Consider the following 22930-nt stretch of genomic DNA (forward strand, 5'->3'; position numbering starts at 1 on the left):
TAGTGATTTGACCCACACGGGAACCTGTGGGCAGGGACAGGGACCCAGATACTGAGGTGGGGCATGCTGGTGGCCCTGCTAACGGGAGACATCCTCTGGATGCGCCCCGTCTGTGGCTGAAAGGGCATCTCATCTAAAAATGCATAATCTCTTCCCTTTTAACCGTCAAACTCCAACATGGTGGGAATCAAGATTGGCCCCCTCTTCCTTTTAAAAATTAAGTTTAAAAATTTGGTTTCTTTCTGAATGCAAAAAAGGAACACAGGGTCAATATGGAATATTTAGACAATTTACAAAGGACAAAGAAAAAAATACATTTTATGTAGGTGTATAGACATAAAATCTTTTTACTATTTAGAGGCATGTCTTGCCTTTCTGGTTTTTGTTTTCACACTTTTCCCTCTCGTCTCATGTGTATATGAATAAATATGCAAATATTGCTTTATGTGGGTGGTAGTATGTGGACCACGCTGGTTGTGGCTTGTAGATGCCTTTGCATTGCATTCAGCGTAAAAGCCGATATCTTTGTTATGACCTGCTGTTTGCACCAGGCCCCCTCCACCTTGTCACCTCTCTGAGCTCACTACCTCTTATTCACTCTGCTCCAGCTGTGCCAATCTGCTTGCTAACCTGTGAGCACCGTGGTCACCTTGAGCTCAGGACCCTATTGCTTGCTGTTCCCTACACTCAAAACACTGTTCCCCTGGGTATCTGCAAGACCAACCTTCACTTCTTCCAGACCTTTATTTACAAGCTCCTTCCACAGTGAGGACTTCTGGGACCACTTTAAAATTTCACTTCCCCTTTCACATTATTTTCTCCTCCTTAGCAATCATGACTAACATACTCTGTATTTGACTTATTTATCTGAGTTATTATCAGCTTCCCCAACTAGGAGATGAGCACCATGACGGGGGTTGTTTGTCACCTGGGTTGTTCCCCGCACTGTCCCCGGTGCAGAGATGACACTCCGTAGATATCTGTTTAAAAATCTGGAATGGATGAGCTCAGCAGTGCAGCAGGAATCCTGTTCCACATCCATCAGTATCTTCTGTCATGACTTTAATAGCTTTGTTTTCATTTAATAACTTTGTTTTCCATTATGCATCTATAAAAATACACTACAGTTTATGAAACGTTAGTTTACTACCTAATATGGCACAGTTTGTTCAAAATATTACCTTCTGTTAATCTCCGTATGTAAATTTTTGCATTTGGCTGTCATAATCAGTGCTTTAGCAAATAACCGTGTACGTATTTGCTCAAACTCTGATACTTCCCTTTGGATAAATTTCCAGAAATTTCTGGTCAAGAATAATTATGTCTTTAAGATTTTTAATATACATTCTCAAATCACTCTGTAAGAAGGCTGTAGTGTTCTCAGAGTGGTGATTTAAAATGCTCATTTCGCCTCACCTTTGACAAGACTAGATTAAAAAAAATGTTCTCAACTTTATGAATAAAATATGATAACATTAAACATTTTTATGTTTCTTTGATTGCTGGTGTGATTGATCTTTTTTCATACTTTTATTGGACATGCATATTTCTTCTTTTTTTTTGCATTTTATGTTCTCTGCTTAATTTGGGTGAAGTTGGTCAGCTTTCTTTTAGTATTTTGTCAATATTGTTCATGTAGGTAAGCATTTTAAAAATGTGTGTTGTTAATATTCTTTACTATTTGCTTTTAAATGTCATCATGATATTTCTTGATATACAGAACATTTTAATGTTTATGGAATGGGAGAGGCATGTCTTTTCTGTTTTGAATCGTTTTCTATTTTATGCTTAAAAAGTTTAACCCATCCTAAGATTATATGAATATTTTTATATATTTCTTCTAATTATTTTATGGCTTTATTATTTCCCCCAAATTGTTATTCACTCTTCCGATTCCACTTATTTAATAATGTCATTTCCCTCGCTGACTTGAAATTTCCCTTTATCATATACTAATTTCAGTGTATATTTACTTTGGTTGTTTCTACATCTATTCTATTTTATTAGCCTTTCTGTAGTGGAAACCCACTGTAAAAATTCATAGAGTTTTATAATATGTTTATTCCTGCTTGAAGCTACATTGCTCCTAATTTTTAATGTTCAAAATCATCTCAGCTTTTTGCCATTTTTTTTGTTCTCTTGTGGAAGAAATTCAGATTCATTTTTCTCCAACATCCAGCAGTTACACTTGCACTGAATCCGTAAACTTATCTGAGAAAACATGACTTCTCTTGGGGTCCGATTGGCTAATTCTGTAATTCCTTTCTTACAGCCATTATTGAACATGGCTTGATGGGCACAGCTTCTGGCCCTGTCTCAGTTTCTGCAGAATCTTCAACTTCGCAGTAAAGCTTTGCTTTGTGGGTGGCATTTTTTCTTAGCCTGGCTGCCCGGTGTCCCAACACTGGGAGTGACTGCCGCACTCTACAGCCCTGGCTCCCAGGATGCCGAGCCAATGCAGGGGCCCAGTCTCCGCCCTTGTATCCAGTCCTTTTTTCAGCTGGTGAGACGGGACGTACGTCCATCAGTGGATAATCTATTAGTTGCATCTCTCTTCCCCAGCTAATAACTACAAATGCATGTCACAGGATGGATGCCAAGAGATGACAAGAGATAAATGTTTTATCAGTTCAAGAAGCCATGTGACAAGGGATAGCTGTTACAGTTTTTGCTGTTGTTGTTGTTGTTGGTCCAAATCTGAGTTTGGGGGAAGAACAGTGGGATGTAGACGGTATCTTTTTATTTTTTGTTTCAGGGATCTCTCTCTTTATAAGACGTGGCTATGGGTAGATTTATGATAGAAACAGCAGCTTATCCTTAAACATAGCTCTTTGTCTAGGTCAAGCCTCACTCTGAGTGCTTTCCGCATCTAAATTCATTTAATCCCCACTGCCACCCTGTGAGGGAAATTGTATTATTATTACAATTTTACAGCTTATCTCAATTGAACTCCCTATGCCTTACAGCCAGTGGAAATTCACTTTAAGTTCGGGTATCAGGTGGTCTATCAAATTAATTTTTAGTGTGTGTTTCATCCCCTTCATTCTTCATTAGTATTTTAGAGTTAGACTCAGGGAGACACTTAGGGTCTCACCAGGTGCCTTTAAAACTGGAATCCATCTTTTCTCCCCCAGCCTTCCATTAGAAAAGAAAACACAGACACAAAATTTTACCAAAAAAAAATAGCCATTATCACTGAATGAATTTTAAGGCAAATGCCCTGTAACCAAGACCCAGGTCACTCATTCCAGGACTGCCGTCATTTGCTCCATCCCTACCATGACCCTTTTTGTGCCACCAAAATAAACCACCACTCTTGACTTTCTCCAGAACCATTTCTTAGGTTTTTGTAGAGTTTTATGATGAAGACTGCCTCCCTAATTACCATAGTTCAGTCTTGCTTAATTTATTTTATAACTTGATGTATTTCTTTTCATTGATTTGAGTCTGCAGGTTCCTTCTCTGTTTGCTTCTTTTCCTTATAATTTATCCAAAAAAAAAACAAAAAACAAAAACAAAAACCAACTTTGGGGGCATTTGACCTACAGAATTTTCTAGAGTGTTGGTTTTTGCTGAATGTGTCTCTGTGGTTCAACTCAACAATGTCATCTATTCTTTCTACTCCCTGAAAATTGGCAGATGGGTCCAGAGACTTGATAGGTTTTGGAATTGGTGCATTTGGCAAGACTGTAAGTGGCGGTGCGTTCTTTCATCCAAAGATGTGCAGTCTCTGATTGTCTCTGCTTTTGTGATGTTGGTGCTCAATGCCTACATCCATTAATTCATCGAAGCTTGCAAAATGGTTTCATTCTATCATTTCTTTTCCATTGATTAATTGAAGTCACTTTGAATCAGCACTTTTCCTCATGGACTATTTGGGACTCTGCACTGCCATTCTTTTAGAAAAGGCAGACATCTTGTTTTCCTCTGCCCTTTTATTTATCAATATTCCAGTTAAAGAACTGGTTCCTTACAGTTCTACAAAGGTGATCGAATAGGCTTTTAAGGAAATATGGTTATGAATGCATGGATTTACCGTATCTGCCGGGTTTTGATCAATTGCAATTCCTACCCCTTTTGAAGTTCAGATTGTCCCATTTTTTTGCCAGTGGGAGCCTCTTCAGGTTTGCCCCTGAGTCCTGATGTCATGACTGCGTTTGTCTCTGCTAGCTTTACTGTTACCGAGTGTGGCCAGGTACTCTAGGCCCATCTTGCACACTTTTCTGGAATCAGCTTACTGCACCCCCCCCCCAAGACTGAGTTTCTTTTAGTGGGACTGGTATTTCAAGTTTGCTAGGTTTCTGAGTGCCAGGGCCAGGGATGTGGTACTGAGTTTGTAACTGTCTTTAGGGCTCTTCCGGGGCCAGAACTAAGAAAGACACATGTTTACACAAGAGCTTAACGAGTAAATACTGATCCTTCCAATTCAATCGTGATTTCAGGGTTTGTATCTATTCTCCTGTATTCTCCATATTGAGCATTTTGTGTCTTAGAGACACAGGAAATGACAAATTAGAATATTCCATAATTACTCATTTACTCTATCCAATATTATACACATAATATCCTGCAAATAGCAGTACTAATACTACAGCATTAATGATTAACTGATAAATTAAAGCTTTTTTTGCAGCTCCCCATAGTCTCCCCAGTTAAAATAGTTATACCATAGCCCCAGCATCTGAGCCATTAAATATTGTATGTTCTCCCTACTGACCCCTTTTATCTTAATTTCATAAGGAACCATATATAATACACAAATACTAATTGTATGTTGGTGTCTCTCTCGGCATCTCTGTAGATACAACAGGAAAGGCTCATGAGAACAAAGTTACCCGAGTTCGCACCTGTTACCACTTTGGACCTTTTATCCTGAAATGTCAGGTTTGCTGGATATAAAAAAAAAAATGGGTTCACATTTCTTTTCTTGAGAATGTAAAATATGTTACTGTATTTATTTTTTGGAATAAAACACTGCAGTTGAAACATCTGATGATGATCTAATATGTTTCCCCCATAAATAAGTTTTTTGGTTTTTTTTTTGGAGGCTCAAATAATTTTTTCAAATGTTACTCTTAAGTTCAGTAATTTTCCTGGAATGTATTTCAGTATTGGTTGCTCTGAACTGACATTAGGATGATGCTCTTTTAATATATACTAATTTCTTTAATTTGGATTTTTAGGAAATGCCCATGTGTTTGCTTTCCTTTATTCCTCTTTTGTTTTCGAGGTCTCTAATTATTCATGTGTTGGATCATCCTTGTCTTTCTTCAGTTTGTCATTTAGCACTGAAGCTCTTTGTAGCTCTGCTTCTTTGGGAATTTTAAATGGTTTCCTTAATTTTACCTTCTGGTTCTCTTGGAGAATTATTCATTGTGTTTATTCATCTTCTCTTCCTTTCAGTTTAATCTTCATCTCTAAAGTGATTTACTCTTTCGTCTCCACTTATTTTTGTCGTTCTTAAGCCTAATTTGTGAATTTTCTCATCCTTATATTGTTCTTTCATGTCTTGTATCATTTCCTTAACGTCTTCGTCTGCTTTGAAACAGAAGGCGGTGGTTTTGATCTGTTTTGAAAGCATTTATTTCTGATGTGTTTTCGTTGTCTGTAAGCATGTTATTTTGCTGCTTTGGTAAATAACTTTATAAAAAGGATCTGATTCTGGTGTTTTTTCCCTTGCTCATTAGCACGTATTTGTCTCTTGAACTTTTAGAAGGAGGTATGATTTAAGGTTGCTCTTCTAACTTAGCAGAGCTCCTTACTTTTTGAATTTTTGGCATAAGTATGTGTGTGTGTAGTGTTTAAAAAATATAACGGCCCATTTACTGAGGTTATTGGCTCTTTCTCCCTCCCCCGTGTTCAGCTGAACCTCTCCTTTCTTTGTCTCCATTGTCCTTGTCCTGATGGACTTTGAGTCTACGTAGATCAGTTTCTTTTCAGTACAGAGCTCTCTCCTGGAAGGAAGTTCTGATGGGTCATGTGGGAAGGTCAGAGGGGCTGGGCTGTGCTTGCCTCTTTTGACCTTCCATAGACCCCCCTGTACCTGGGGGTGGAATAGGCCCCCCCCCATTTCAGCTGCTGGGCTTTCTCTCTGCATAATGGTCCTGCCACTCTGAGGGCCAGCAGGTGCCCCGCTGCTTCCTTCTGTTTCCTGCACAGGTGCGTATACCTACAGGACTTACAGTTTTTGTTGGTTTATTTCTTTTCACTTGTAGTTTGAAGTTCACGGGAGTCCTCTGTCACCTAGTTGTGTTATCAAGGTTGAGTGTGAGTTTCTTGTTGGGCTTTTGCATTCTCTTTTTATTTGGGGATTTAGAGAAATTTTGAAACTATTACAACTGCTACCAGCATCTTCTCAGAATCCTCATTTTATTTTGTATGTATGCATTTGTTTTAATTCACTGGCTGATATTTATTGAATGGCCCGTGGCAGGTCCTCTTACAGACACCGGGGACAGAGATGGGAGTAAAACAGAGCTCCTGGCCTCTGGAAGCATCCGTTACAATGGTAGGAAACAGGCATTAAACGTGTGCACCAGTAAATAAGTGAGAAAAATGTGCAGTATGAGTAAATTCCATGAAAAAGATAAAATAAAGATAAAATAAAATATGCATCCATTCTCTAGTCCATCTGAATACTTAATATATTAATAATATATTATTATTACCTAGAATTATATTATAATGATATAATGTTATAATATTGTACATATATATATATTGAAAAGCATTTTCCAAATTACAAAACATGTCTCCATATATTGTATTCTTTAATTCTGACTTTTATCTCATGAATAGACAGGCAGAGCAGATTTTATTTCGTACATAACTGGGGAGAAATTTCAGACTCAGTAATTATAATTGCCATCCAGTACATTTAAAGCCAAGACTTAAACCTTTTGAATTGAGATCTGCCCTTTTAAATTCAGTCTTCTGTGGGTTTTTTTTTTTTTTTTCTTACCACATCACACAAAAGCCCATGCTGGGCATGGGGCATGATACATTTTTGGACCAAAGAGTTGACATTCCGTCAGGTAATGAGATGTGTGCTATGTAGTGTTATGTGTCGGGTGGGAGGAGCTGGAATGAAGTGGTGTGGGAATGAGGGAGGAATGAGATCTCTTTGTGGGGGGTCATCTGGGGGAAACCTTGAAGAGGAAAATGATGTTTGAATGACCCTCGCCTGTAGAGAGATGGGAAATTCTAGGTGGAAGGGGCCATGTGGACAAAGACATGTAAGGTTGTACTCAGTGTGGTTGTAGGCGGTGGGGTCCATTCATCCATTCAAGCTACTGTGGGCACTCCAGGCACTGCACTGGGCAGAGGCGAGCAGATGGATAAGACGGGCTACGTCTCATGGGGAGGCTACTGCTCTCACACCTGATGCAGCCCTGGGACCGAAAGGACTGACTCTGCCCTCACCTGCAGCATCCGAAGAGGGCAATGAAGAGCAGAGATACGGAGAGCTGGGATGTCACACCATTCACTGGGCAGGCTCCTTGGTGTTCCTGCTTGGGGGACATTGTGTATAAAAAGCTGTAGGATTTCAAGATTTGCAGATACTAACTACTACATATAAAATAAACAACCAGGTCCTACCATACAGCACAGGGAACTATATTCAATATCTTGTATTAATCTAAAGTGAAAATGCATATGAAAAGTTATATATATATATAAAACTGAATCACTATACTGTACACCAGAAATTAACACAACATTGTAAGTTGACTATATGTCAGTAAAAAAAGAATTAGTTAGGGGACTAAAAATATTTTAAAAAAAGCTGTGGAAAACTGTTGAGAGTTAGATAGTGGCAGATTTTAAGTGTCAGGATAAAAAATTTATTTTTAGGTAGTAAAGAGCCCTTGAAAGTTTCTGGTGAGAAGACTGACCTAAGATGCCAGGCCGTATCATGGAAAGTAACACTACCTTGAATTTAGTGAGTCAAGGATTCAAAAATCAGCTCCCCCCACCATTCTAAAAGTATGATACATTGGAGAATTTAGGGAAGCACACTGAGCTTCATTTTCCTGATCTGTGAAAATGGGAATTTATTCATTTATTTATACACTGACGCCTCCATTCAGTGATTCACTGATTTTTCAGTTCAACTGGTATCTCATCATTACTCACTGTGGTCTGGGGCTGCACGGAACGCCCAGCAGCCACCAGCCTATGGACCCACTGACTTGTCTGAAACATGGATTAACCTGAATTGGGATGTGCTGTTCATATAAACACCAGATTTCAAAGTCTTAGTAGGAGAATAAGAAGATAAAATGCCTCCTTAATAATTGCTCTGTTGAAAACATATTGAAAGGAAAACAGTCTGAATGTATTGGGCTAAATAAAATCTGTTTTTAAAGATTAATTTCACAGGTTCTTTTATTTTTTTTTTTAACATGGCTGTTAGAAAATTTAAACGTGGTCGTATTTGTGGCTGGTACTGTATGCTCTAGGACAGCGCTGCCATTCTAGGTACTGGGCCCACGGGACTGAGTAATTTAGTGGTGGGAGACGTAACAGATATGTGGATTTAAATATCTAAACCACGTAAGTTTAGAATGTGGAACAAGAGCTATGAAGAATATAAAAGAGGGGCCCGCCACGGAGAAGGACTCAGGCTCAGACGGGATCGATGGAAGAAAAGAAAGAAAAAGTGGATTGAGAGAGAGAGAGAAATAGTTTCGGGACGTAATTGGAGGCCAGGGGATGGGATCTGCTGATGGCTTGTATTTGGGGGGATGAGAGCAAATGGAAAAGGAATAATATTTATACACTGTGAGATACACACGTGACAGCTCTAGTTCTGAGCTATTATGAAAACTAAATGTGGGGACGTATGTAAGGCACCTCGGAGGACGTCGGGCACAGCCGACTCTCAGGAAGGGCAGCCGGGCCGGTGCTGTGGACTATGAGAGTGTGGCGACGATGGAAAACAGCGCTGCTCTAAGGACGGCCTCTCGGGATGGGTGCAACGCCAGTTTTAAGGCTGCCTCAGCTCCGTCCAGTCTTCACGTGGTGTCTCAGACAGTAAATGCAGTTTTTTCTCCGGCAGTTTCTGAGATTTTGAGAGCTTTTCGACGTTTGTCTCCTCCTGGTCCCCCCGCCTCTCCCGCCACCTGTGTTCTCTGTGGCACGTCTTCCCCCTGCGGCAGTTTCCTTTGCTAGCTCTCTTTGTTAGTGGGGTTTATCTAACTTATGAGTCTGTCCTCTCCCAGGAGCTCTGGCTAATTTCTCCCTTTTGGGATCTTGTAAGTACTGTTACCATCTGTTTCAATGTTTCTTCAGTGACTGAAAAACCAACCAGTGCCTTCCAAATGCCAAAGGCACACAGAGAGTTCTACACCCCACCTGAGCAGACGGCTTCCTTCTCTCTTTCCTTTATTGCCACAAGGACCGTTTTCCCCAATCCTATGGAAATGGAGAGATGGTTTGCCATCCAGGTGACGGGGAATGTATGTCTCTAGTCCACAGGGGAGCACAAGGCTCCTGCCAGCTTTCACACAGGCATCGCAGCTTCTTCCTGGGGCATCTGGACACCACCCGCCTTCCTAGCCAGCGGGACGCAGCCTTCTTGTGTGGGCAAACTCCCAGGGTAACGTCTCATTGCCACTGTCCCCATTTTGGTATCGAGTATGAACTTTATGCCAGTTCATACTCTTCTCCTGAGACAGAGCAACAGTGTTGGGAAGAGAGCAAGGGAGAGATGATTGCATGTGGAAAACAGATGTATGTGATCAAGTTGGAGCTGGTTCGTGGATGGCCACGCCCAAGTCACTCATTCAGCACCCCTTTAATTCGTGTTTATTGAGTCTCTTCTTTGTAACTAGACCCGCAGCAGGTTCTGGAGACACAGGGAGGGTAATTCCTAAAGATCTGGCCTTCAGGATGTTTGGGAGAGACCATACTTTAAAAAAAAAATGCTAGTAAAACAATGAAAAGAATACCCTTAATCAAAACTTAAGGCATGGATGTTAAGGACCAGAAGAGGTCAGCAACGCAGATACAGAGGAAGTTCTCAGAAGTCCTGAAGGGACTCCTGAATGCAGTGGTCGGGCATCCTGATGGGATGTGAATACCCTGGGAGGAGAGAGAAAAGTGGGCCCTGGATGGAGTGGGCCAGGATGCAGGAGAGGAAACCATGGGAGAATGATTGCTCAGAACCTGCAGCCACTCAGGGAACATGACTTCTGGGTCTTTCTGTCCCAGTAGAGTAGGCGAGAGGGAGAAGAAGGTTCTTACCTGCCTACCGCCTCTTTTCAGAGTTAAATACCAGACAGTAAGCCACGGCATGCATCACTCTGGGAGTAGTTGCATTTATGGGCATTTTATCCTCCCGCAGGGTATGGGCAAGGATACAGTTATTTTGGGCTCTAGCAGTGGGTATCACATGCCTCTTGCCTCAAGGGTGGCTTAGTAGCAGCTGCTGATAGGTTTCCATTATAGCCGTGAAATGTCTTTAGCCAAAGCGGACATCAGTGATCAGAATTCCAAGGATGTCCATCCAGCTCATCTTGAGAGGAATTCCATATACTACAAGGCAGTGCATGCAAACAAAATAATTCTTCTTATAACCAGAAGCTGAGATGACATTGTAAATCAACTAAAAAATAATAATCATTCTTACTGCTTTTCCCTTCTCAGTGGGTTTGCCTCCAACCAGAAGATGCCCCGAAAAGACAAGTTATGCTTCAAATGTCAGTCTTTCTTTGGGCTTTTGGGATCATTTAAATGCATCTCTTAGGCTTTTTTTTTTTTTTTGTATAACAGGTTTATTGAGATATAATTTATATATCATACAGTTCACCTATTTAAAGTGTACAATTCAAAGGTTTTTAGTGTATCCACAGTGTCATGTAGCTATTAACCATAATAAATCGTGGAATGTTATCACCAAAAAGAAACCCTGTACGCATTAATAATTGCTTCCCGTTTTCCCTCACCTTTCTGTCCCAATTCTCCTATTCCTTGACCATCACTAAGCTACTTTCTAATTTTTATAGATTTTCCTATTCTGCAAATTTCATGTAAATGGAATCATACAAAGTATGGTCTTTTGTGATTGGCGTGTTTCACATACCATGTTTTCAAGGTTCATCTGGACGGTAGCATGTGTCAGTATTTTATTCTTTTCATTGCTGTTAATCTATCATTGTATGGATTATAGCACATTTTATTTACCTGTTCTTCAGGTGATGGACATGGGTTATTTTCCCTTCTGAGCTATTATGAAGTGTACTGTTATGAATATTTATGTACAAGTTTCTCTGTGGATATATCTTTTTATTTCTCTGGAATGAAATATACACTCACTTCTCAGTTTTCATCTCTAAAGTCACCGACTCTGAGTTAGCAAATACAGAGCCATTGCTCCTCGGGGAAAGACAGGGTTAAGTTCCTGCAAGCCACTGGTCACAAGACTTTTGTTACCTGATCAATATTTAACTTCATTTTTGTGAGTGTTTCTCTTTAAAGAAGCCTTATTGAACATATTTCTTACAAATAACTGATTATACATCGTTATTCTTTACGATAAAATGAGCTGAGAAAGTGATTTTCCCAGCTCTGTGTAATATGGTGCATTTCACTGACTTTTAGCTTCACAACAAGGCTGTCCATTTTGCTTTTTCTATCGGTTGTTATCTTGTGAATCCATAAATGTAGCCACTTTTCCATCTTTTCCAAAGCTTCCTCATGCACTGCAGATATAACTTTCACACTTTCTGGAGCGATCTCACATACGGATCAGCAAATTTCCTCTGCCTTGTCCCGGAGGCACAGCATTGATTGATTGATTACCGCCAAACTCACAGCCATCATCACTTTTACTCACGCCTGGATAAAGCCCCTCCAACATGTGTATTCTCTCTGTAAGGCACATCCCACCCTTGTGGGGCTCGAGACCACTAGACAGCACTTGAGCATTACCCTTGGGGGTCGATTTGAAGCAGTAAAATCACCAACACAAAAATGCAAAACATGGGGAACTGAATAGGCCATGGAAAAAACGCTTGTTTATAGCATGAGAGGTGTGACAAGAAAGCGGTGTTGCCTCATTGGAGCTCAGCTGGGAACGTGTGTGTCAGGTGACTCAAATTTTTTGCCACTCCATACGTGTCTGCAAACAGTCACAAAACCTCAAGTATGGATTTGGGGGTTACAAGTAAATATTTGGGGTTTTTTTCCCTTTCTGGCTTCCTTCACTTAGAATGATGACCTCTGTGTCCATCTGTGATATCACTCATAGGTGGAATCTAAAAAAAGACAAAAAAAGAACACCATGAACTCATCTACGAAATAGAAACAGACTCGCAGACATAGTAAACAATCATGGCTACTAGGGGAGAGGGGGTGGGAAGGGATAAATTTGGGAGTTTGAGATTTGCAAGTGTTAGCTACTATATATAAAAATAGATTTAGAAAACCAAGTTCCTTCTGTATAGCACAGAGAACTCTATTCAATATCTTGTAATAACCTTTAGTGAAAAAGAATATGAAAACGAATATATGTATGTATACGCGTGACTGGGACATGTGCTGTACACCAGAAACTGACACATTGTAACTGACTATACTTCAATTTAAAAAAAAGTAAATATTTGCAAGTAGGTAAATTTGCAAATACAGGTTCCCCCCACTCTCAGAAAGTAGACGATTTCCATGAAACCTGTCCAAAGCTGAAATGCCGTGAAACAAAGAGGGCTCCTCTTGCTAAGAGAGACACAAAATTAATGGAGATAAAGCACAGATGCTCACAGACAGTTCAAAGCTATGCCTACGGGATGCTGAGATGCCATGTGGTTCCCAGGAAGGAGTCTGGTGGCGCCAGCCTCCCCACTGGGGGTGGGCGCTGCTTTCCGTGATCTATGTAGGTCACAGATCACTAAAATATATTTTAATGTTTGTTGTATTAACCTTCTTATTTACTCTTCCTGGTACTTAACATTAGTTCCTGCAGATTTGAGTTACAATCTGGTGTCATTTCATTTCTTTACCTTGTGACAGTTTTGCTCCCACCTACCTCCTTTGCACTGTTATTGTCAAGGACGTTATATTTCTATATATTATTGGCCCAACTAAACAAGTATATGCATGTGATTTTAAGCACATACTTTTTAACTTAGTTAAGGGAAGAAAGAAGACATATGCATTTATATATATATAAATTTTATAAATACTACTTCCATTAGTATATATTGTAGTGTGGATCTGCTGGTAACAAATTCTCTCAGTTTTTAAAAACCTCTGAGTGTCTTTATTTCACCTTAATTTTTGAAAGAAAGCTTTGCTGGATGTACGTTTCTTTGTTGGGATGTAAGTTTCCTTCTTGGTTCTTTCAACATTTTGAGCCTGCCGTCCCACCGCCTTCCAGCTTTCATTGTTTCTGATGAGAAGTCAGCTGTCGGTATTATTGTGGTTCCCCTGCAGGTGATGAGCTGTTTTTCTTTGCTGCTTCAAAATCTTCCCTTTGTTTTTAGCTTCCGGCATTTTTACTATAATGTATTTGGATGTAGATCATGGTGCGTTTATCCCACTAGAGTTTTGTTGAACTTCCTGGATGTGAAGAGCAATGTTTTTCTTCACCTTTGGGGGGTTTTCAGTCATTATTTCTTTGAATATGTTTCCCTGCTCCTCCTTCTTTCTCTTCTCCTTTGGATATTACAATTCTTTGGGCACATTTGTGCTTGTTTGACGTCTTTGGTGTTGCTTTGAAGTCTTTTCCAGTTAAACCTAACGTCTGGGCCCTCTTTTTTGTTGTTGCTTTTTTTCCTGTGTATGGGTTACACTTTGCTGTTTTTTTTTTTTCTTTTACATATTTTTTTTTTAATTTTGTTGCTGTTGTTGTTGAAAACTGGCTATTTTAGGTAATATAGCATAGCAATGTTGGAAACGGATTCCCCCACCCTCCAGGGCTTGTTTCTGTTGTTAATTGCTTATTTATTTGCCCAATAGCTTGGCTAGACTATTTTAATTATATCTCTTTCCCCCACGATAGGCAGCCACCAATGTCACTGCTCAGAGGAACAGCCTTACGAAAGTTCACAGTCACTGTGGGGTGACCGTTGTTTTTGCAGGACTCTCTTCGACTGTCTCTTTCCGTGATCTTCTCTGTTAAGCTGTCCGTCCCTGCTAGAGTCGTATCTAGCTCTTAGGCTCTGCTCATTGCTGGATGGTTGCTCTGTTGTTTTTGCCAAGGCTCTAGGATGTGGCTGCTCTGTGGTCTGACCTGATTACATTCAGTCCTTTCGGTAGCATGTGTTTGGGAAGCAAGTCTTTGACGCTTGTTCTGACTCCAGCCAGGCTCCCCTTGGCTGTCTGTTTCCCTAGTTCTCTCTGATGAACTTGCTGGGATGTGGTTTAGTTTGTTGCTCTGATAGGCCATCAGCTTTCTCTTAATTGCTTACCACCCAAATCTCCAGTGGTTTTGAGAGCATCCTTAAACTTAAACCTTCCTACACTCTTTTTCAAACACAGTCAGTTCCTCTGGGGAGAGTTTAGGAGCCATCTTTTCTTACAGTCCCCCTCTTGTCCTTCTCATCTTATGGAAAAATCTCTGAGCCACTGTTTCTCTCAGAGTGACAGCCCTGCTTTATTAGCTGGCCGAAGGTGGCATCTTCAGGTCTTCTTAGCTTGTTCTTCCTGGCACAGAAGCTCTGTCCTACAAGCAAGCTGGGCCAAGGCCAATCAAGTTTCCAATATTCTTCTTAGCTTGCTATGCCTGGGTTAGAGCTTCTGTCCTGTGAATGAAAGTGGAAGCAGAGAGCAACTGATCTCCTGGCTAAAGTGTCAAGAATTTTGCTTCTACATCTTGGAGCAAACGAGGATGCAACTAATACTGGTGGTCTGTTCTTTCTGATATCCCTTAACTGGGAGCTTATGGCAGAGGGAACCCTAATATCTCGACCACACACCACCAGAGCGGAGCTTCCATCATGCTGGGCAGGGAGGGGTCAGTAGGAGGGAGATTGTTGTCTCCAAAGTGCCATTGACTTTCACTGTTCTTACTGAGTTAGTATATTTTGTTGAATATATATATTTTTTAATTTGGTGTTTGCTCTTTGGATAATTTTCAGAGACTTTAAAGAAATTGAAAAAAAATAATTTTCACCAGTTATGGTTCTGCTGGAGAACAGTTTCACAGCATTCCTTACTCTGACATTCTGAGAGTGAACATTCTCATTCTAGAATTTTTGCAATCACCTAAAGTAAAGGAAAATGAAGACAGTTATCAGAATTAAGTCTGAAAAAAAAAACTTACAAAAACGAAAAAGGACTTTCAGGACTAGCGAGCCAGGGTTTTTCCACCTCTATTGGATTTTTCTGAAAACTTCTTAACTTTGCAAAATGCTTTGACTAAGCAGCCTTAGGACAGTCTGCAAACTTTCTTTTTGTTCTTTCCTTTTTTTTTTCTTTCAGCAGTGTGGATGCTGCATTGAAAAAGTCTGAATTTTTGCCTTCAGTTTGAAACCCGTATTTTAAGACTATCTTGGATTCCCCTTCATTGGCTTGGTAGCTTGGGGCCATTCTCAATTCTTTAAATCAGAAACTTTGTGTTCACTGAGATCAGCTCATCAAATGTGATGGAATTTCTCCCCTGAGCCAGATAACAGCAGTGTTCTGGGTGCAGTGGAAGACTTCAGGAAATGCTGCTAGATTCTGTAGTTGCAAGGAGCCATTAATTTGGGATTCTGATAGCCAAGAATACACAATTAAAAGTTCTGATACTTTTCAGGCCCTTGGTGACCACTGAGATTCTTTCTGGGCAGTTGTGACTTCACCAGAGTCACGAGAGGAGTCAGAGTTGGTGGCATCCTGTGAGTGACACTCACCTCTCTAGTAAAATATCCCATAAAATATGTCCTCTGGGCCTCAAAAGCTGTCTCACTTCTCAGGGCATCGCAGCCCCTCTGTTGTCAGTTACCTAAGCTTTCTCGGTCCCTCTTCTGCAACCATGACATCACTACATCCCATAATATTTTCTTGCATAACAATTGGTTTTCTGCTTCTGTTATTCTTTGGTCCTTCTCTATGGTGATGTGAATGAGATTGCCCAGGAGAGCAGGAATCTTAAGAATCTATATGAAAATCATGATGAAACTAACATAGATTTTGGGAAGATGGTCCTCTACTTGATCACTTTTTTTGGGGGGGGTGGGAGGTAATTATGTTTATTTACTTGTTCGTTTATTATTTTTTTTTTAATGGAGGAACTGGGGATTGAACCCAGGACCTTCTGCGTGCTAAGCATGCGCTCTACCACTGAGCTATACCCTCCCTGCAGCCAAGCCCTCAAATTAGTTTATAAATTGTTGAAAACCCTGGTTCTTTTTCTGGCTCACTTCCTGTTAGTCTGAAAGATCTTGGCTGACCATAAACCTCCGTGCATTATGTGTCTCCTCTGTTGACTTTTTATATCATGCAATTTATTAACCCCTCAAACCAACCCTCAACACCTCTTGTCCTTCCATAAACATCCACAGGTCCCACCGTGTGACAAGCATTGTCCTAGGAGCTGAAGTCTTAATATCAATGAAACAATTTCCTTGACCTTGACAATTCCCTTGTTCCTCATGAGGGGATCGGATATGGAAACAAATACGTGTAATAATTCAGAGTTCGATTATAAAAGAAGTATGTCAAGGACACGGAGAGGACCCTAAAGCCAGTGCCCACTACTGCAGTACAGTAGGCGGAGGCAGAGGAAGTTTCACCTCAAGGAAGTGATGGTTACAATGAGCCATGAAGTCAGGTTCTGGAAAGACTAGAGTAGACAAGAAATGAGGGAGGACATTGCAGGCATGAGAAAGGCTTGAGATGCAAATCTGCACAAATCGGCTCATTTGCCTTATTGGTCTTTTTTTGCCCCTTACAATTGGAAGAGTGTGAGTCCAGGAGGAGATGGTAGTTCCTTGATTATAATACTTCCCCTTCATCTGAGGCCTGCCTTCTGCAATTCTCCTGGCTCCAGCCTCCTTAATAACACGGAGTCAAGTTCTGTTCGTTTAACCCAGCACTGCCCCTATTAATAGGTCCTTACAGATGTGTGAAATGAGTGAATACCATAAATCATGGTCATTATCCAGCCGAAGGGGCTATTCTTTACCCTGGAAGCTAGTTCTGAATCCATTTCACATGATGACAGCAGAACCCTGTGTCCAGGCTTCCAGCCTTTCTGTAGAAAGCCCCCACCTTGGAGCACCAGGGAGGGAGGGACTGGTTCGCAAGGCCAGGCTTGGCTGGCGGTTTTGCCAGCAGTGAGAGAGGGCGTGCCTGGATTCTAAGCAGGTATAGATTGTGAGTTAAGCTTCGGCTTACGCTCTTGTGCCTAATTTTCAGAAAAATTATATGCTTCAACCCATATTATGCACAAGTAGGTGAAAATGGGTCATACTCTCACAGCCTTCCTTTTTTTTCCCCCTAAGGGTAGGACCAGTACCCCCTAACACAGAGTGGGACAGTCCCAGTTTGGGTCTTTCGATCCTCCAGAGCTGGCCGTTCCTCACTTAACTGGTCTCAGATTTTTCAGTAACTCCCTGACCCTGTCTGTGGGTCTGTGGCATCTCCCAGGCTTGGCTGGGGAGGTAAGTGAGGGGACGCCAACTCCCCCTCCCTTACTGCCTGGTCCAGTCAGCCTCCAGCGCAGACCACACAAATGGGTAAAAGGATTTCTGATTCCTTTTTGTTTTTCCACTGGGGAGGAAACTGAAAGCGCCTCAGCTTGAAACCCTCAGCAAGGATGCTCTCAGTGTACCCAGCAGCCTGCCCTGAGGTTTGTGCCTCGCCAGGAGAAGCCCCTGGCGGAAGCCCCTCCTCTCTCCATCAGATTCATTTCCTCTCACTGACCACCGCCCCCCAGCAGTACATTTCTTCAAATCTGACTCACTGACTGATCAGAGGGTGGGGACATGCTGAGATTTAATATGCTAAGGAGAGACAGGAAACAGCAGAAGCTGGGGCTTTGTAACTACAAATCTCAGAGTCCCTGATGGGGTCTCTCCGTTTCCCCCACCCCTGATCAGGAGGCCAACCTCTTGGAACACACACACACACACACGCATGCACGCATGCACGCACGCACACAGACATACCACTCCTTTCAAAGATGAGTGCTAATTATCAGAGTTATTACAGGCTAATGCCTTAAGAAGGAAGGAGTTCGTTTTCTAACTGCCACATAATTTGCCAGGCAACACTCTCCAGCAGTCTGGACATCTTATTATTATGCAGGAAAGTATGTAACTCCCTTTCTCCAGCCCATCCCCACCCTCCTCCTCCTCTCCCTGCCATTTTAGATTGCACTCTTTGAACCTGCTGAGAGTGGGAGAAGGGGCTCTTGTGGGGCCAGATACTCTCCCAAGGCTGCTCTTTAACAAAGAGATGCTTTGCTGTTGCCGTTCTATTAAGGACTAGATTTTCTCCTTATCTGAGAGTCTTCTTTATGCTCAATTTCGAAGTAGGCAGGAGGGGAGCCAATGGATTAATCCTCCCCTTGGTGAGACGGGTAATTGATGATCTGTGGGGGCAACAGCCAGGTCACATGGTGTGGCGGAGGATTTATTTCTTCCTGAATCATTATTCATCGTCATTAAGTCTGACAGAGAAATAAAAATCAAGCTGGATTGAAGTATGTCAGGCAGCAGTTAATGATCACCTTTCCTGAAGGAAAGGAAACAAACGCTCCCGGAAAATTCAGCTAGCATGGTCACACCCTCACTTTATGATAGAAGCTGAAGTCAGTGATGAAAAACCTTCAATTCCTTAAAGAAATCTTCAAAAAAAAATCTTGACCATGGAGTCACGTGTCCTGATGAGGCTGAAGTGGGTCAAAGGCAGAGCTGAATGCCAAATGATAATTTTTGCTAAATAATTCAGGCCATGTGAAGTCTGATATTTTACTGACTTTGATAAGCAAAAGGGTGCAATTACAGACTACTTTCCTCACGAGGCCGGATCCAACATGCTCCGGCCTCTGAGGGGCCCCGTTTTATTTCGGGCAGCTCGCATCCACAGGTTTGTCCTGTGTTCCCAGTGCCTGGCAGCAGTGGCCCCTGTTCAGTACGAATTGAACTCAGCCTCTGAGAAAGTTTTGATGATGATTGTGATGAAGGACAAAAAGAGATCACAGAGCAAGAGTAAACAGCCATTTCAATAAGAAAGTCTGTGGTACCACTCGCAACAGAGCGGAACCAGAAAAAAAAAAAACAAAAAAAAACAAAGAAATCTGGGGCCTCGGGGGCGCTCTCTCATGTTCTTTTTGTCTTTCTTCCTCTCAGGGAAGTGATGCTGACATGGTGGATAAAAACAAGTGCTGTACACTCTGTAACATGTCCTTCACCTCCGCGGTGGTGGCTGACTCACATTATCAAGGCAAAATCCACGCCAAAAGGTTAAAACTCTTGCTAGGAGAGAAAACTCCATTAAAGACCACAGGTACGTGTCTGAACAGTGATGGGGGTGGGGGAGATGCTGAGATCCCGGCACCGTGCCCCTCCACTCCGTCAGGCTGCCTCTTCCGGGGCGGTGCCGGGATCAGAGCCTCAGAGAGGCTGCCCTTCACAACCTCCGGGGGGGGGAGGCGGTTGCTGACTCTCAACCTGGCTTCTTCAGATTGATAATTAGCAGTTGGTGTCTTCTGAAAGGCTGATTACACCCTGAAAGATGTTGTCCATCATAAGCGTTATGTACTAAGTAAGACAATCTATTATGTAACGAATGCGGTCCTTTCTTAGCTTGCGTCTGTAATCGGTATGAGAGATGGAGAGCATGTTGTATGCGTACAGATTCACTACTTGGGCCTGGATAACGTTCTCATCTTCATGGGGATCGCGAGGAGGAAAACCATAGTCTTTAAAAACACTTTCATTTGCCGACAACTGGGGTTTCCCTCTCCTCCATCAGATGACATTCCGGTCGTCTTACTAAGGAATCCTGTAATTCAAGCCTATTAACTTTCACAATAAAAAGCTTAAATATTGGTAACAGATTATTTGACCTTTTAATTACTTAAGTGGAAAAAAATTTCTTCAGAACTAAAATAGTACTGTTGTAATTTAGTAAAGGTAGACTATTTGAACAAGGTGTACATCGTGGCAAAGAGGTTACTAGACTGAGTTATAATCCCAAGAAATTGAGGGTATATTTCACGATGCCTGCTTTTTCAGTGCAATTAAGATGTAGCAATGGATTTTATCTTGCTGCCTAATGAATCATGCATAAATCGTGGGTGTAATTATTTTTTAAGTGGTATTTTGGAAATTGAAGGGAGTCTAAAACAATACTTGCCTTTCGTCCTCACTGGTGTTTCTGTTAAGAAAAAATATCTTCTTTCACCTACAGACTAGCAAGGAATCTTTTTACTACATTTTCCTACTTAGTTTAACTAAGGAATATTGTTTTTGTGAAGGTGGCTTTGACATTCAGATACAGGATGGGGTTGCAAAGCACGTAGAATTTGGAGACAAGCTCAGGTTGTTTGGGGCACACTCCATGTATTGACATTTGAGAAGCAGCCACTCGGCTGAAACTCCTGATCTGTGCTCTCTAAAAGGCTGGATACTCACCTTCTAACCTACTCCCCCTCAAGTCTCTTAAAATAGACACTTCAAAGAAACAGTCGCTGGAAAATTTTCACCTGTTTTCCATGAATGAGTAACCAGCCCATTTGTTCTCCCTGCGGGAGCGGAGTATTGCCTGTTAAATTTAATTTTGGAGGTAGTGATGGAAGAGGAGATGCTGTATCTTTGCTTTTCATATCAATTAGCAAATGGGAGAGTGCTTACTTCTGTAAAGAAATCACCACATGGAAAAAAAAAAAAGTAGTTCTTTGTGAATTTCAGTACATCCTCAGGATAACCAAGCACAAGTTTGTTTTTCTGAGATAAAATACTTGTTTTTGTGAGTTAAAATACCCCCAGAGGTGGTAAATATAACCTGGGGGTAATTTGTTATTTGCCATCAATATAGTCCAAAGGAAAAGTCTAAAATACTTAAGTGACAGTGTTTGTTTAATGACTTAGTCTGTGTGTCCGTGGAGCTGCCCCAGCCCTCACGATGACAGAAATCAGGGGGGCGAGGAGGGAATGAGAGTGGGCAGGGGGTAAGTGGCACTGGCAGTTTGGGCTGGGGAAGCCGATTCTAAATGTCTTTCCCCAGCATCTCCCTTTCTCATCAGTGGAGAGTCCCCAGGCTGCACATGCCCCATTCTGCAGCTTGAATTCTCATCCATTCTCCTCCAAAGCTGCTGTGAGCAGAAAGGATCTTGCAACGTGGTGACATCAGACAGAATTGGAGGGCCTGGGAAGCTGAATTGGTCCCTGGGTTTGGGTTGATGTCATCCCAGCTGTTGGCAGGGAGCAAAGGAAGCCATGTATCCTACACTGAGAGGGGGAGGTGAGTCACTAGGTTCACGTGTAAGCAGAGGGTAGGCATTCGGTGGTGTGGCACAGGAGAAGGGCTGAGGGCCTGATAGGAGGAACCTAGCAACGGGGATTCTGGGTACAGAGGCCATGCGGAGACTCAAGCAGGATACTGGCATCAGGGAAGTCTGGCAGGTGGTAGCGGCGCCCTGGCTGCGGTCCTGGGATTCTAGGTAAAGGAAAGGCTATTAAGAGCATGGCAGGGCACCATCATTTTAGACAAAAGTACTGGGCTGGAAACCACCCAGTATAAGGAGCACATCCGGAACCTGGTTCCCAGACCTAGGATAGAGGTCGAGGCTTAGTGACAAGCACAAATTCAGTTACTACAAAATACAGGATAAGGACCAAAAGGCAGCAGAAGAGAGTACCCAGACCATGCTTCCTGAACTACCAAGGGCAGCCCCTTTGGCATCTTGAGGCGCATCAGGGTTGCCTGCCGTCTGCCTTTGCCACCTGCATCCGAGGCCAGCAGCAGTGCCTGAAGGTTTGGCTGTGGCTGCCCTCTGCACATCGAGGAACTGCTCTGTCCGATCAACCAGGTTGGCTAGAAATTACTTCTACAATGAAAACAAAAGGAAGGGGGAAAAAAAGAACATCTAAAACACAGCCAACTGAATTAAGATGCCAGAGAGAAGCCGTCCCCTGCTCAGGTGTGCTGCTTTAGCGCCCCCTCCATGAACGAGAGGCTCTGGAAGTGCGGTGACTTCTGGGTGCGAGTCACTGAGGCACAACTCACTGCTTCTCGGAGCTGCTCCGTCAGACGGGGGTGAGCAGTCGGTGTCTGGGAATCAGCACCTTTCCTCCTACTCAAGATGGGCTTTGATCACGCATCAGCCTGGGATCCTGGAGACTTCGTGGCAGTTTGAGTTGCCTTCTCCAGTTGGGCGTCTGTTTATTAGAATTTCTGAGATGCTGGGCAGAACTCGGGCTGTGAGATCACAGGTCAGTTCTCAGAACCTCTGGTCTAGTTCACGCTCTTCTCGAGCTCGCGGTAAAATGAGAGCGTGAGGAGGACCCACCGTGTTCTCGCGGGGTTGGCCGACCTCAAGCGGGAGGGAGATCGTGCTCAGGTTGGAGACTCCACTGAGGTGGTTGTGCCTTTGTCACTGCCACGGCTTGGGATCCCCTCAGAGATGACTCAGAGGAGAGAGGTCACAACAAGGAAGGGCATGAAATCCTTTTGTTGGAGGGAGAGGAAAGGAAGCAGGATGGTTTTGCATGGAAGAGATTACTTGGAAGGCTGTCCTGGGAAAGGGGTTCCGCATGCATGTCTGCACACATGCGCGCATGCGTGTCTGTGCGCGCATGCGTGTCTGTGCGCGCATACATGTGTCTGCGCGCATATGCGTGTCTCAACTTGGCTGTAACAGATCTAACCAACGAATGGGTAGAAATTAGGGGCATAGAGGTGAGCTCAGGATAAGGAAAAGTTTATTAATATTCAGAGATGCTTACAGGTGGCATGTTTGTCTGGGGGTTGGGGGAGTGAAAGGCTGTTGAAGCAG

The 22930-nt window shown here is 42.4% G+C and overlaps 1 protein-coding gene across 4 annotated transcripts in view; it reads left to right on the forward strand.

Moving 5' to 3' along the window:
* ZMAT4 (zinc finger matrin-type 4) overlaps positions 1–22930 on the forward strand; it is a 416088-nt gene that overhangs the window by 142304 nt on the left and 250854 nt on the right. For all 4 annotated transcript variants that reach the window (XR_010377315.1, XR_010377316.1, XR_010377314.1 and 1 more), the window contains exon 4: positions 19281–19437. Coding sequence is in view for 1 of the 4 variants with exons in the window: in XM_010976927.3 (XP_010975229.1) it covers positions 19281–19437 (157 nt within the window). In the remaining 3 variants the exon portion in view is untranslated. The remainder of the gene's footprint in view (positions 1–19280; positions 19438–22930) is intronic.

This window comes from Camelus dromedarius, chromosome 22 (genome assembly GCF_036321535.1).
Source record: "Camelus dromedarius isolate mCamDro1 chromosome 22, mCamDro1.pat, whole genome shotgun sequence".
NCBI classification, from domain to species: Eukaryota; Metazoa; Chordata; class Mammalia; order Artiodactyla; family Camelidae; genus Camelus; species Camelus dromedarius.